The following is a 14,463-nucleotide window of genomic DNA, read 5'->3' as shown; positions in this document are numbered from 1 at the left end:
TTAACTGCTAGCTATCTGATTAATCTTCCTGGGAAACTTATCTTTGTTAATAATGTTTATATTGGGCTAAGTGCTGAAATAAGATTTTGGATATATTTGGATTAAACAAAAATATATTATCAAAATTAGTTTTACCTGTTTCATCTTACTTTTTTTTTTTTTTAAGATGGAGTCTCACTCTCTTGCCCAGGCTGGAGTGTGCAATGGTGCAATCTCGGCTCCAACCTCCACCTCCCGGGTTCAAGCGATTCTCCTGCCTCAGCCTCCTGAGTAGCTGGGATTACAAGCACGCACCATCACACCCGGCTAATTTTTATATTTTTAGTAGAGATGGGGTTTCACTGTGTTGGCCAGTCTGGTCTCGAACTCCTGCCTCAGGTGATCCACCCGTCTTGGCCTCCCAAAGTGCTGGGATTACAAGCATGAACCACCGCACCCAGCCTTCATCTTAGTTTTTTAATGTGACTATATGAAAATGTAAAATTACATAGGTGATATATATTTGTGGTTCACATTCTATTTCTTTTGGACAGCACGTGAGTATCCCGGCCCGCGGGATCGTCGAAGCAGGCCCTGGAGGAGGGGGTGGGAATTTGGGGAACAAGAGACACGAGAAATGGAGACAAGACAGTGCTCTGATCAAGTCTCGTTTAATGGCGGTAATGCAGTGCCTTATATACACTTGGAGGGGAAGGGGTTGGGCCAGAGGCGGAGATGATCTCATCGCAGAGGGCGTGACCAAGTAGGTATTGGTTTCTCTGGTCAAACGTCATGTTGCACCTGCGCTGTCAGTTGGTAATTTTCCCGGGCACGGGATGGTGCCTGTGCTACAAAGTAACAATTTTCGCCGCCGCGGGGGGGGGGGAAAAACAAGTGAAGAAGAAGCAGGAAGAGCGCCATCTATTATGAGGTATTGATACAAAAGAGAAACAACAAATCTAGGGAGGAGGTAGAAGGTGGAAAGGAATAGAGCTCGGGCGTTTAATCATTAATTATTATTTGCTATGGCCGGGGCACGCAGCTCCGGACAGGTCCCCCTTTTTATTATTTTATGATAAGAAAACCCCTCGGGAACTGCGCCTGTCTTAGGTTGGGTCAACTCATCCCCATCTTCTAGGCCCGTCATGGGATAAGGCAGCAGCAAGGGCGGCCCTCCTGTCTTAGGCTCCGATGGGGATAGTGTCCTCTTACCCGTCATTGACTGTCCAGTTCAGCACACAGGGGAGGTGGTCTTATTAAGGTAAACAAGACTCACCGTTTTCAGTCATCTCAAGGCGATGATAATGGACCTGTATAGGTTTGGCCTGGAAGGCCTCAATTTGTTGTCTGACAAATGCCATAAGCTTATTAAGGATTATAGGCCCGAGAGTGAGGAAAAGTAGAAGAGTAAGTAAAGGACCAAGAAATGGCAGGAGATAGGGGAGAAGTCCATCGAGTCCAGTCCACAAGGGATTGGCGGCCAGGCCTTTTCTGCGCTTTTCTAGTTCTTCTTGTAACGTTTTTATCTTATCTCTGACGATTCCGGATTTGTTGGCGTAAAAACAGCACTTTTCCTGTAAAGCCAAACAGATCCCTCCCTGTTCTGCCGTTAACAAATCTAGACCTCTTCTATTCTGGAGAACTACTTCTGCTAATGAATCTACTTGATCTTGTAAATCTTGTATAGTACTGGATAAGGTCTGTACATCTGAAATTAATTGATTGGATAATTTGGTATATTGGGTTAGTGAGACTCCTAGGCCTGTGGCTCCTGTAGTAAAAGCAGTGGTGATTCTTAGTCCTGCCAACAAGGGAATAAATTGTATGGCTCGTTTCGGTCTATAAATAAAATGTTCAATAGCGGGGATGGGGATAGGTTCATCTCCAGGGGTGATATCAATGTCGGGGAGAAGAGTGGCCAGAACACAAAGCCCTGTCCAATTTGTAGGTAGATACGTATATGCCATGTTGTTTCCACAAACGAAAACCGAGCCATTTATAGCACACAAAGGGTTGGTGGCATTGATTATGGAAGTACAGTTGCCAAACACAACATAGCCTAAATCAATTTCTTTAGTGTTATTATATGATGGTGAAAAGAGGCAAGTGGAATTAGAAAACGTCATCGGTTGAACTAAGGGGGGGGGGTAATAGGACAGGAATTATTTACTAAGGATTCATTTGAGTAATTGACATAGGGCAATGAAAGGTTAGGTATGGCTAGAGGAATAGGGGGGCCCATTTTAAGACAAAGCCAACAATCGTGGGCCAGGCTTGTATTGGACATTTGAAGTAAATTGTAAGTAGCATTGAGGATATCAAAGGTTTGGGCATTGAGGCTAAAATTACCTCTAAGCTCAGGCAGGGCTAAAGGGTGATATTGAAGTTCCGGATAAGAAGCTTTATGAATTTCTTCTAATTTTTTCTGGACGGTTTTAATTCTTGTAATATCTAATGGGCCTCCTCCATCAGAAATGTGAATGGGGGCGGTAGTGCTCCAACAAACAGGCTTTCCTTTTTGGCCGTTACAAGGAGATTGTACAAGTTTATTAGTGGATCCTAATACTTGTACGCTATTGGTACCTCCAGTTTGTGTTTTTAGTAACGTGGCCGTATAGTATGTTCTATTGCCTGATTTGCATTGTTGATAGGAGGTATAACAGGAACTATGTACAGAAGATTGGAAAGAGCTACAAGGGCATTCTAGGAGCGGCCCGCTAGGTGAGGTATCTCTTGGGGTAGACTTACATTTCCATAACTGGTTTGGCATTAGGTAAGCTGTCTTGCCCGTGCAGGTCACCTGGGTGATTCTGTCTGACGGAGGTTCAGATATTTGTCCCCCTCTGCAATCACAAGGCTGGCCGTATTGTTTTCGTAATAATTCTCTTGCCTTACGAGGGTCACCAAAACCTGCATAGACTGCCACTATGCTATATAGAGCGATTATTCCCCAAAGGAATCTCATGTTAGGCTTCATTTTCTGAAAAACAAGAAGGAAAGAACTTCTCAGGGAGATTTATCTTCCCTGGACTGACAATGGTTATGATTTATTTGTCTTACCAATCTTTCAGGCAGCCATCTGGCTGCATCATTTTTTTGTGAGAAGATGCATACTGAGCCTCTTCCCCAAATTAAAACTGGATCGGGGCCATGCCATGAACTATCAAGTGGATCTTTCCATTTTACCATTGCAAACTGTTTTTGAGATTCAGGATGCCAGAAACGGTCAGCAGCCGATTTTCCATGACTGTCCAAATTTAAAAAATTAAGGATAAACAGGGCATGATTGAGTATGTTTCTGGGGGTACCCTTCACGGGGTACCAGCTCCCCCCTTTTAATTTTGTGATAATAGTTTTTAATGACAGATGAGCTCTTTCTACTATACGTTGTCCTTGGGGATTATAGGGAATGCCTGTGGTATGTTTAATTTGTAGGGTATTACAAAATTGTAAGAAGGTTTTGGCTATATAACCGGGGCCATTATCTGTTTTGATTTGTTTGGGTATTCCTAAAATAGAAAAGCAGTGTAATAAATGAGCTATGACATGTTTGGTGGCCTCTCCTGTTTGGAGAGTTGCACTGATGAATCCACTATAGGTGTCTATGCATACATGGATATATTTTAGTTGACCGAATTCTGAGTGGTGAGTAACGTCCATTTGCCAAATTTCGTTGGGAATGAGTCCTCGGGGATTAACTCCTAAATGGGGAACAGGTAAATGCGTTATGCAGTTGGCGCATTGTTTAACTATTTGTCGAGCTTGTTCTCTGGTAAGTTTAAACATAAGCCTTAAGGTTTGGGCGTTTAAATGATGTAAGGCATGTGCTTTTTGCGCTTGTTGCAAATTGTCTGTAGTGACTGTGGCTATGGTTTTTGTTGCCGTGTCGGCTGTTGCGTTACCTTGTGTTAGAGGTCCCGGTAATCCTGAATGTGCTCTAATATGCCCAAGAAAAAAGGGAGTAGTCCTTTTTTGAATAAGTTGTTGGCATTGTAAAAATAGGTTAGCTGTGTCTGAAATATGTTTAATTTGAGACACGGTCTCTAAGAGGGGTATTGAATGAGCCAGGTAGGCGCTGTCTGTATAAATGTTAAGTGGCTGACAAGGAAAAGCTGATAGTGCTGCAATTATAGCTTGCAATTCGACCAGCTGAGCTGATGTATAAGCGGTCTGGAATTTAACGACTACATTATTGTAAGTGTAAGCGGCAAGTCCTGTGGAAGATCCATCAGTGAAAATTAGTAATGCGTCATTGAGAGGTTCTTTACTGGTAATATGGGGAAACACAAACGCATGAAGTTTGCAAAATTGAATGAGTTTGTTAGGTGGGTAATGGTTGTCAATCACGCCAGTGTAAGAAGCGCAAGCAATTGGCCAGGCTTCCGTATTTTGTAACAGCCAATGGATGTGTGATTGAGTGTAGGGTTGTATAATAGTAGAGGGTTCTATTCCAAAGTATTTTCTACTGTTTTCTCTTCCCAAGATAATTAGATCAGCTATGGCATCATAATAAGGCAACAAAACCTTTTTAGGGGAGGAGGGCAGGTGTACCCACATAATGGGATTATTCTGCCAAAATAGGCCAGTAGGGGTTATTGTTGTGTTAAAAATAATGAATATTAATGGCTGAGAATAATCAATGCCAGTAACAAATTGTGTTGCAATGGCATGTTCTACCTGTTGGAGTGCTATTAATGCTTCTTTAGTAATGGACCTGGGAGATTTTGGATTAGAGTCTCCTTTTAATATATCGAAAAGAGGTTTTAACTCTCCCGTGGTGAGCTTTAAGTACAGTCGAAGCCAATTTATGTCTCCCAGTAATTTTTGGAAATCATTTAAAGTTTTTAAATGATCACGATGTATAACGGCCTTTTGATTAATGATTTTGGGTCCGTTAATTTGGAAACCAAGATAAGTGTATGGATCTTGTAATTGTACTTTTTCTGGGGCTATTTGTAGTCCTGCTGCTGTTAACTCCTGTTTGAGTTGGGCAAAACACTGTAAGACTTGTTCGCCAATTTCTCCTGCTATTAAAATATCATCCATATAATGTATAATATACATTTGTGCCCATGTGTTTCTGACTGGCTCTATAGCAGCAGCTACATATTTTTGACACAAGGTAGGACTATTGGCCATACCCTGAGGTAAGACTTTCCATTGATAGCGCTTCATTGGTTGTTTAAAATTTGTAGATGGAAGACTAAAGGCAAATCTTTTCTGGTCAGCAGGGTGAAGGGGAATTGTAAAAAAGCAATCTTTAAGGTCAATAACAATTTTAAAATATTTTTGAGGAATCGCAACCGGTGAAGGCAATCCTGGTTGTAAGGCACCCATAAGGATCATAGTGATATTTACTGCTCTTAAATTTTGTAAGAGTCTCCATTTGCCGGACTTCTTTTTAATAACAAAAATAGGTGTATTCCAAGGAGAATTACTTTCCACAATATGCCCTGCTATCAGTTGTTCCTGCACTAACTGTTGGGCAGCACTTAGTTTATCATTGAGTAAAGGCCACTGATCAACCCAAACGGGCTCATCTGACTTCCAAGTAATGGGGTCAGCGCACCTTTGGGGTCCAGGTATGTCAGTGGCCTGAACCAAAAATTTCCAAACCCCTTTTTATCAAGTTGTCCTGAAACCAGTATAGGCTGTGGGATACCGTTCTCTCCTTTTCCAAGACCTTTACCAGGGGTGTATCCTTGAGTTAACATTTGTGCAGTAACTATATCATTTGGACTACACATTATAATTTTCATTTGAGAGAGTAGATCTCGCCCCCAAAGGTTAACAGGTAGGTAAGGGATAACAAATGGCTTAATGAGGCCTGAATTGTTTTCTTTATCTGTCCATGTTAGGTATTTAGAACTTTGTTTAGGATTACTGCTTTGTCCAATTCCTCTCAAGTTTCTGTAGTAGGCCAATGAGAGGGCCAATCTTCCTGTTTAATGATAGTTACATCAGCCCCTGTGTCTATTAGTCCAGTGAATGCCTTCCCGTCTAACCATAAGGTTAGAGAGGGTTTTTGATTTGTAATTGGTTGCACCCAATATATATCTGATGATCCGAAACCTTTTATATTTCTATTAGAGTGTTGGATATTATTATCTGTTTTAACCAAAGGTAGCAGGAGTAACTGAGCTATTCTAACTCCTTGAGGGACAGTAATAATACTATCAATAGCTCTGGCCATAATTTTAATTTCTCCTTCATAATCATTATCGATAACTCCAGGGAGGACTTGTAAGCCTCTCATGGTGACACTACTTCTTCCTAAAAGTAGCCCAAAAGTGTTAGGTGGCAAGGGTCCATATATTCCGGTATTTAAGGTCTGTGGTCCCATTTCAGGTGTTAGTACTGTGTGGGAGGTGGAACTGAGGTCCAATCCTGTACTTTCTGGGGTTGCTCTACTAAGTTTTGAAATGGATTGCTGTTGCTGCCTGGAACAAAGCTGACTGCCCCATATGCTTGTTTCGGGGCCTGGGGCTGGCCCCTCATCCCGTTTCCCTGCCTGGGGGGTAAAGGATTTCCTTGACTGTCAGTTTTAGATTTACATTCGTTTGCCCAGTGCCTTCCTCTTTTACACCTTGGGCAAAGGCCTGGGATTTTTGCTTCTGGACTCTTATTTTGGTTTTCACAGCAATCTTTTGCAAAGTGTCCCCTTTTACCGCATCTAAAACATCCCCCTTTATCTTTACCTTTGTTAATGAGGAAATCTCTTACTGTTTGGCCGCTAAAAGCGGCGGCCATTGCTAGGCCTTGTTGATATGAGGGCCCAATATCTGAACAAAGGCGAATGTATCCTGTTAAATCTGTTTTCTTTCGATAAGGTCTGATTGCCGCTTGGCAGGCGGGGTTAGCATTTTCATAAGCTAACTGTTTAACATAATCTACACCCGTTTCTGCATTTCCAAAGATTCTACCTGCCGTGGTCATAAGTCTATGCACAAAGTCTGAAAATGGCTCATCGGGTCCTTGTTTAACCGCTGTGAGCGAGGCCCCTGGATCTCCTTTAACGGGAAGTTTTCTCCAGGCTTTTGTAGCAGCAGCCTGGATTTGTGAGAACAGTCCAGGGTCATATTGCATTTGGGCCTGAGTATCTGCATAATTACCTGAACCAGTCAACATATCAAAATCCCAACCGTTTCCTGCCTGTTGATTTCTTTTAGCTGTATCTCTACAATTTTCAAAGAACTCTGACTTCCAAATTAAGTGGTCTCCCCCAGAAAGAACTGCCCTAACTAAGGTATTCCAGTCTGTAGGAGTGAGCCAATTATCAGCCACAGATTCCACTATAGCAAGAGTATATGGAGCGGTAGCCCCATACTGAGAGGCAGCAGTCTTTAACTCTTTTATAATAATAAAATCAAATCCAGTATGATGCCTCCAAGCCTGTCCCTGTTCATCTATGGTTTCCGTGACTGGAAAAACGTCTTTGGGGGAGGAGTCTTCTCTATGTCGGCTAGCGACTAACCCCCCTCTCGGAACATGTTGTCCAGGCCGCTGAAGTGGGCGCAAGGAACCCTCCATAGCGTCTGAGTTAGGTATTTTTTCATTTCCTGTTTTTAGCTTTTGGAGCCTGATTATCAATGATTGATGTAACTCTTCAAGTTTAATTTGTTCTTCTAGTTGAGCTATCTTTTGTTTTAATTCTTCTTTGGGATCTATTGCTGCCATAACAATAGGCGCAGAAGCCTCATTATGTGTCTTATTATATGGGGGTGGGTATGAAGTAAAGGGAGGCAAATCAGGGTTGTGATATTTAGCCACCTCTTCCTCTAAATCATCCCAATTTATATCCGATTGATTAGGCTTATTAATTTCCTCCTCCTTTTGAAGCATCTGTAAAATTGGGTATTTTTTTGGTTTGTTTTCGTGTGGTATTTCTTTATCTGTTACAGAAGGAGACTTAATTTCCTCATGATCACTTTCAAGGGAAATGAGATCTTCCTCCGTATCTTGCAGAGGCTTTGTGAGGTTAGAGCGGGAGCTAACCTTTAAAATATGCTCTGTCTGAGCGACCGCAGCCATGACTTGCGGATTGGCCTCCTTCTTATCTATTAAATCTCTAATGAGGTTCCAATAAGAGAAGGCGGTTACAGGAATTTTTTCTGGCCCAAAAGTATTATAATAATCCTGAATACAATCCCCTACTCTACACCATCTTTTAATATCAATAGTTCCTTCCTGTGGGAACCAAGGGCAAGTGTCTTTTACAAAATCAAAAAATTTAAACAAATCATTACCTTTAACCTTTACTCCTCGTATCTTTAAAGCCTCTTTTAATTGTCCTACATATATTTGATGTTGACTTAATTCTTGTCCCATTTCGGACGCGTCACTTACCTTCGATTCTGACGCGGCAGGTTCCCGCGGTGATCGGAAGAGTTTGACTCCTTTTGTCTTCGTTAGCGGTCGACCGTCCTTTTGCATCCTCTTCCTCACGGAGTCCCTCGTTTCCAGGTCCCTGTTCGGGCGCCACGTATCCCGGCCCGCGGGATAGTCAGAGCAGGCCCTGGAGGAGGGGGTGGGAATTTGGGGAACAAGAGACACGAGAAATGGAGACAAGACAGTGCTCTGATCAAGTCTCGTTTAATGGCGGTAATGCAGTGCCTTATATACACTTGGAGGGGAAGGGGTTGGGCCAGAGGCGGAGATGATCTCATCGCAGAGGGCGTGACCAAGTAGGTATTGGTTTCTCTGGTCAAACGTCATGTTGCACCTGCGCTGTCAGTTGGTAATTTTCCCGGGCACGGGATGGTGCCTGTGCTACAAAGTAACAATTTTCGCCGCCGCGGGGGGGGGGGGGGGGGGGGAAACAAGTGAAGAAGAAGCAGGAAGAGCGCCATCTATTATGAGGTATTGATACAAAAGAGAAACAACAAATCTAGGGAGGAGGTAGAAGGTGGAAAGGAATAGAGCTCGGGCGTTTAATCATTAATTATTATTTGCTATGGCCGGGCACGCAGCTCCGGACACATGAGCAGTTAAAATTTCATGAACTATGAACGTAGACATGGAAGCTTCCTTAAAATTGGCTAGACATTTTAATTCAGCCAAACTGAAGAGGACAGCCGTGGGGTGGAAATCTAGTGGAAGAGAATGGAGACCAGAGGAGAGATCGCAAGGGTTAGAAAAGTGCTTACCTACCTGAAAGGGGAGGCTTTGGTACAGGACTTAAGAAATTGGTGCATCCAAAGATGACAGGAGGATGATCTGAGTGCTTCACACACAGAAAAAGATGAAGTACACCCAACCTGAGATGTGCACTCACTGACTCGCCCTTGGGCCAAAGTGTGAGTTCCTCATTCTTAAATCTAATCCCCATAGACTTGATTGGAGCTAATTTCTAGGACATGGCACAAAACTCTAGACTGAATCTCAATCGAGGGGAGATAATGGTTCAAAATTAACCTGCTGGGAACTTAAGCCATAGTAATTTAGGCATTCAATGCACATGTGACCTTGATTTTTAGTCAGAAGCTTGTGAGATGCAGAGATTTTTTTTTTATATTGATACAAGAAGGAAGTCTGTAGGGATGGATTGATACATCCAGGTGATTCACAATCCAGACAAGTCCTCAGGGATATTTAAAAAATTTTTTTAATGTATAATGTAAAATGATTATAAGAAGTAAAATATTTGTCACACTTTCCACTTAAAGTGCTTTTGTTCTTTCTGCCATTTGTCCTAACACCTTCCAGCTTCTGGGAGCTGTTGAAAGGAGTGAGCAGGGTAATTGATGAGAGTTTGGGAGTGGGGAGAGCAGTGAGCCGATACTTGGAGTCTTGCCGAGATCTGACACAGTAGGTTACTTTTCCCCTCAATATGCAGGACCACACCTAATGATTCCTTACATCAAAACAGAATACAAAGTAGAGAAGATTTGACACACAGAAATTCCTGCCATCCTCATGGCCCCCCAGCCCAGGATATTGAAACCAATGTTGAATTTGAAAAGCACATTTTCCCAAACTCCTTTTTTAAAAGCAGACATGATCTTAATGGCAGTGATAAAAATTATATTCAGTTATTTTTGTCTTCAATCCTGCCAAAGAGATGCTTGGGAAAAGCAAAGATTTTTAACATCTGGCTTGCCTGAATAGAATTCATACTTGAATGAAGAATGCTATGTTATGAAGGCTTCTCTTCCAATTCTTTTAGTTTCTGGATATCTTCATTAGTGGTAAATCTGGGGAAGATTACTCTGAGTGGCAAGCTTGCAACATTTTTCCCAGGGATTTTTAGGGACCCTCTCAACTAAACAAATAGCAGTAAAGAAGAATCACATTTTAAAGTATCCTTCTAATGTAATCCATAAATATATACACCTGCTGTGTACCCATGAAAATTTAAAACAAAAAATTAAGTATCCTTCCAGAAGTTTTGTGGAAATGTGAGGTTTTATTTTCTAATATCAGAGATATTACTTGTTGATTCAGGCCAGTCATCTAGCCAGTTATAGCAACTTCTCAAAGCTATTTTAGGAAGGCATTTTTGCTTCTTGTTATCTTCCCACCAAAGATAAGTTCTGGAGAAGTTCATAAGCTATTAACTATGACAATAACTTAAGACCTCAATTTACATTTTTCTTCTTGCTACAAACTCATTCCTGGGTCACCAGAATAGACATAGATATGGATGTGTAGGCTCCACGAGGACCATGCCAGGCAGGATACAAACACACTGGAGTGTATCAGGAGAAGCGATTTGCCCTCCTCCTACTGCCAAAGGTGGTGATTTAGAAGTGATTTAGGAGTAAGACTGGGGAGACTTCTTGAAGACATCTTGGGATGTTAGAGTCATTCTATTCCCACCCTCACTCCTTGAGAAAAGGGAGGATTTGCCATGGTTCCTCAGAGAAAGGATCCCTAGAGACAATCCCACAAAGCTCAAGGGTACATCTGAACATAGGGACTGGCCCCAGTTTCTCGTTTGGAGTGTGCCAAGTGGCATAACCCATTGGCACATGCCAAGTCCCAAGCAAAGGCCACCAGAGAGCTTTGGATATAGGCAGAGGGCCTCAGAAAGTGGGGCAGAACAAGTCAGGAGAGGGCACAAATCACCTCCCAGTTCTTCAAGGACCCAAGGTGCTTGTAACAGGGAGTCTAAGATTCTTGGGGCCCCAGAGGCCCCATAAGATGGCTGACTGGCTGGTTGAATTGCTAAGCAAACTTCCATTCCCTGGACACACAGGAAGCAAAGGGACTCAGTAGCAATATTAGTCTCAGGCTAAAGGGTACCCTGTCATGGACCCCATGCTTGACAGGGTCCTGCATTTGCCAACAAATACATTGTGCTAAAGAACACATATTGCTGCCATTCTGAGTCTGAGATCAGAGCTCAGAGCTGGCACAGACCAATCTAAAACTGTAAATATTTGCTCTCCCAGCTGACATTATGCAGGCCCCAGGGAAATCTCCACTTGCAATAGATCCTGTACATTAAAGATGGTATATGCAAAACTCTGAAGGTGTGTGGGCTGTGCTGCTACAGAGGCTGCTTGGGAGTGTGAAGAGTATAGCAGTATTGTTCACATTATGCTTAAATATGTATATATGTAGGTCTAGTTATATGCATGAAGCATAGTTCCTCTTCTTTACTCTATGGAAATTTGATGGACATTAAATCCTAAAATTGCAAATAGATTTTTTATAAAATAGGCTTTTTAATTTTAATAAATATTGAATATTTTAGATGAATCTTAATTATTCAGAAATGTAGGAAAAGTAAGTTTATTTACATTTGTTTATGTTTGCTCCAATTTAAATTTTCTTAATGCATTCAAATTTAATTGCATATATTTTAATATCATTATATTTGATTTTTAATCCGTTTGATCACTGCTGACACAAGAATACAAGTTATATATGAAAATATTAATTTTATCAACATAATTAGTGACTTTGCTAGAAAAGATGACCAAAAAATTTTGATTCTAGCAAGTGAGTACATACTAATTTCTGAATTATTACTCATCCAAACATTGCCAGCCCATGAAGAGAATGCCCAGGTACATGCAATACAAATTAAATAGTCTTTGATATTTTGCTAATTCTGGGCTTTACATATATTTTTCTAATTTGTCCTCATAAAGCTGTTTGTCAAGTGAGGATGATAGGACATACTTCATTTAGCAATTTGTTAGTTTGATTTATAATTCTTATAAATATAGACTTAGGGTATGGGGGCCTCCATTTGCCCCAGGCCTTGTAAAGTTTGGGTGGACATGAAGGAATCCCATCTGTAGAGGTTCACAGTAGACCACTATCCTGAGATTGGATGAAGCCGAAGTGAATGTCAGAATGCCATAGGCATCCAAGGATCACTGAGCCAGCAGGTGGTACCCGTCGACCAGACCGGGTGATGACATTGGCAGCTGGAGTCAACAGAGAGGTGACTGAAATCAGCTATTCCACTTCCATCTGCCCCACTGCCTGCACCAGTCAGCTCATTCTTCCTCATCTTCCCCCCTCCCTGCTGCCTTCACAAGAAGTCAAACATGAGATTCCTTCCCTGGAAATTCGCCAAGAGTTGAATGCAGTTTGATTTATAATTGAATGCAGGGAGTGAAGGCAGTGTGAAGAGAGAATTTTGAAATGGATAATAATTGAAATGATAACATTTGAATTTGACTACAGATGTATTACATTAGACCAGTGCTTAACAGATTGCACTATTTTCCTGCTATAGAACATGAATGGGAACTTACAAAAGAAAAATGAGCACCAAAATGAAGTGTTTCATATTTGCTGATATTTGGATTATTCTAATGCATACCTTCTACTGGTAGCACCAGTAGAAGGACACTTTTTTAATTGGCGAAATCATCAAAGATAGAAGGATTGGGATTATTCATTTGTTGGCTTGATGCAGTGACTTGTAATTCTAGCTTCACGATAGAATAACTGAGAGCTTTAAAAATGTTTCAATTTCATGCCGGGCGCGGTGGCTCACGCCTGTAATCCCAGCACTTTGGGAGGCCGAGGCAGGCGGATCACAAGGTCAGGAGATCGAGACCACGGTGAAACCCCGTTTCTACTAAAAATACAAAAAATTAGCCGGGCGCGGTGGCGGGCGCCTGTAGTCCCAGCTACTCAGGAGGCTGAGGCAGGAGAATGGCGTGAACCCGGGAGGCGGAGCTTGCAGTGAGCCGAGATTGCGCCACTGCACTCCAGCCTGGGCGACAGAGCGAGACTCTGTCTCAAAAAAAAAAAAAAAAAAAAAAAAGTTTCAATTTCCAATTTTGCCCCATCCCAGATTAATTGAGTGTGAATCTCTCTGTGTACAGATTCTATATGTCTTAAAAGCAACCCAAGTGATTCTAATGAGCAAATGGCGTTGTAACCCACAGGAGATACCCACTTGGTCAATTCTTTGCCAGTTTTGTGTCTATGCTGTCAGATATTCACAGATTCACCAGTTAATGCTGCACTCTTTCTGCTTTCCCTAACTGTGTTGTCATGGTCCAAGACCCTGCCTCAGGCGCCTTGCACAAGAGCTTGTTTACTGAGGGGTATGGGACAGCCACATCAGTGACCTGGGGAAATTAGCCTGTGTCAAAGCCAATTAGTCACACTGTTTCCACTTTAATAAAGGAGATCAATTAAGAGGAGAGCTGCACTGGAAAATTCCTGGGCCTGCCAGACCTAGGGTGTTATGTTGTTAGGCACCAAATTCATTCATTCACTCAACAACCATATATTTAGTGCCAGCTATGTGCTGGGCACTGGAAATAAAATGATACATAGAGATACAACAACAACTTTCAAAGAGCTCTCAGTTTTTTATCACCTTGGAAATCAATTTCTCACCTACCTGTTTTTTAAAAAATTGCCTTCTCTCTTGCATTGTTTCTGACATGGAATCTTGTTATCTTTATCTTTGCTCTTCTGTATATAGTGTGTGTTTTCTCTCAGACTGCTTTAAAGACTTTAAAAGCCCCTGAATTTCAACCACTCTTTTCTAGACTTTGGAATTTGAGAGGTCATTAATCTTTTTAGTTAGAAGAGTTACCAGTTTTAATTGTACAAGGTAAAAAACAAAATGAAAGACTTTTTGACACACAAATAGTAGCAAATAGATCATCTCAGTATAAGGAATTGCAATTTAAATGAAATAAATTTAGCTTCATGAAAAACTATACAATTTTTTTCTCATTTTGCTGCTTCCTAACAAGCGATTGTCTAAAACTTTCCTTACTTCCTTTTTCCTTTCTCGTTTAAAACTGCCTTTTTTTTTCTTTCTTTCTTTCTTTCTTTCCTTCTTTCTTTCTTTCTTTCTTCTTGCTTGCTCTTTTTCTTCCTTTTCTTTTTCTTTCTAATGAACAGTACCTGTTATCATTCTCCAAATAAATATTCTATGATCAAATTACACTTCCAGCCAAGATGGAGAAAAAGATCAGATTTACCCTCTCACCTTAACCAATAAATTTTAAAAGTATATGAAACAATTGTTTTCTTGACACTGGTTATCAGACATAA

At 41.4% G+C, this 14,463-nt stretch overlaps 1 protein-coding gene across 1 annotated transcript; it reads right to left on the bottom strand.

Moving 5' to 3' along the window:
• Nucleotides 1–509: 509 nt before the first annotated feature.
• LOC139363966 (uncharacterized) lies at nucleotides 510–8,401 on the bottom strand. Its single transcript, XM_071099209.1, has 4 exons — nucleotides 8,326–8,401; nucleotides 2,329–2,959; nucleotides 1,447–1,687; nucleotides 510–573 (listed from the first exon to the last, which is right to left on the bottom strand). Exons 2-4 carry the CDS (start codon nucleotides 2,954–2,956, stop codon nucleotides 510–512), a joined length of 933 nt encoding a protein of 310 aa, XP_070955310.1. The 5' UTR covers nucleotides 2,957–2,959; nucleotides 8,326–8,401.
• Between the last annotated feature and the right edge of the window lie 6,062 nt (nucleotides 8,402–14,463).

Source organism: Macaca nemestrina, chromosome 6 (assembly GCF_043159975.1).
Source record: "Macaca nemestrina isolate mMacNem1 chromosome 6, mMacNem.hap1, whole genome shotgun sequence".
NCBI classification, from domain to species: domain Eukaryota; kingdom Metazoa; phylum Chordata; class Mammalia; order Primates; family Cercopithecidae; genus Macaca; species Macaca nemestrina.
This window is presented reverse-complemented; position numbering and strand designations above follow the sequence as displayed.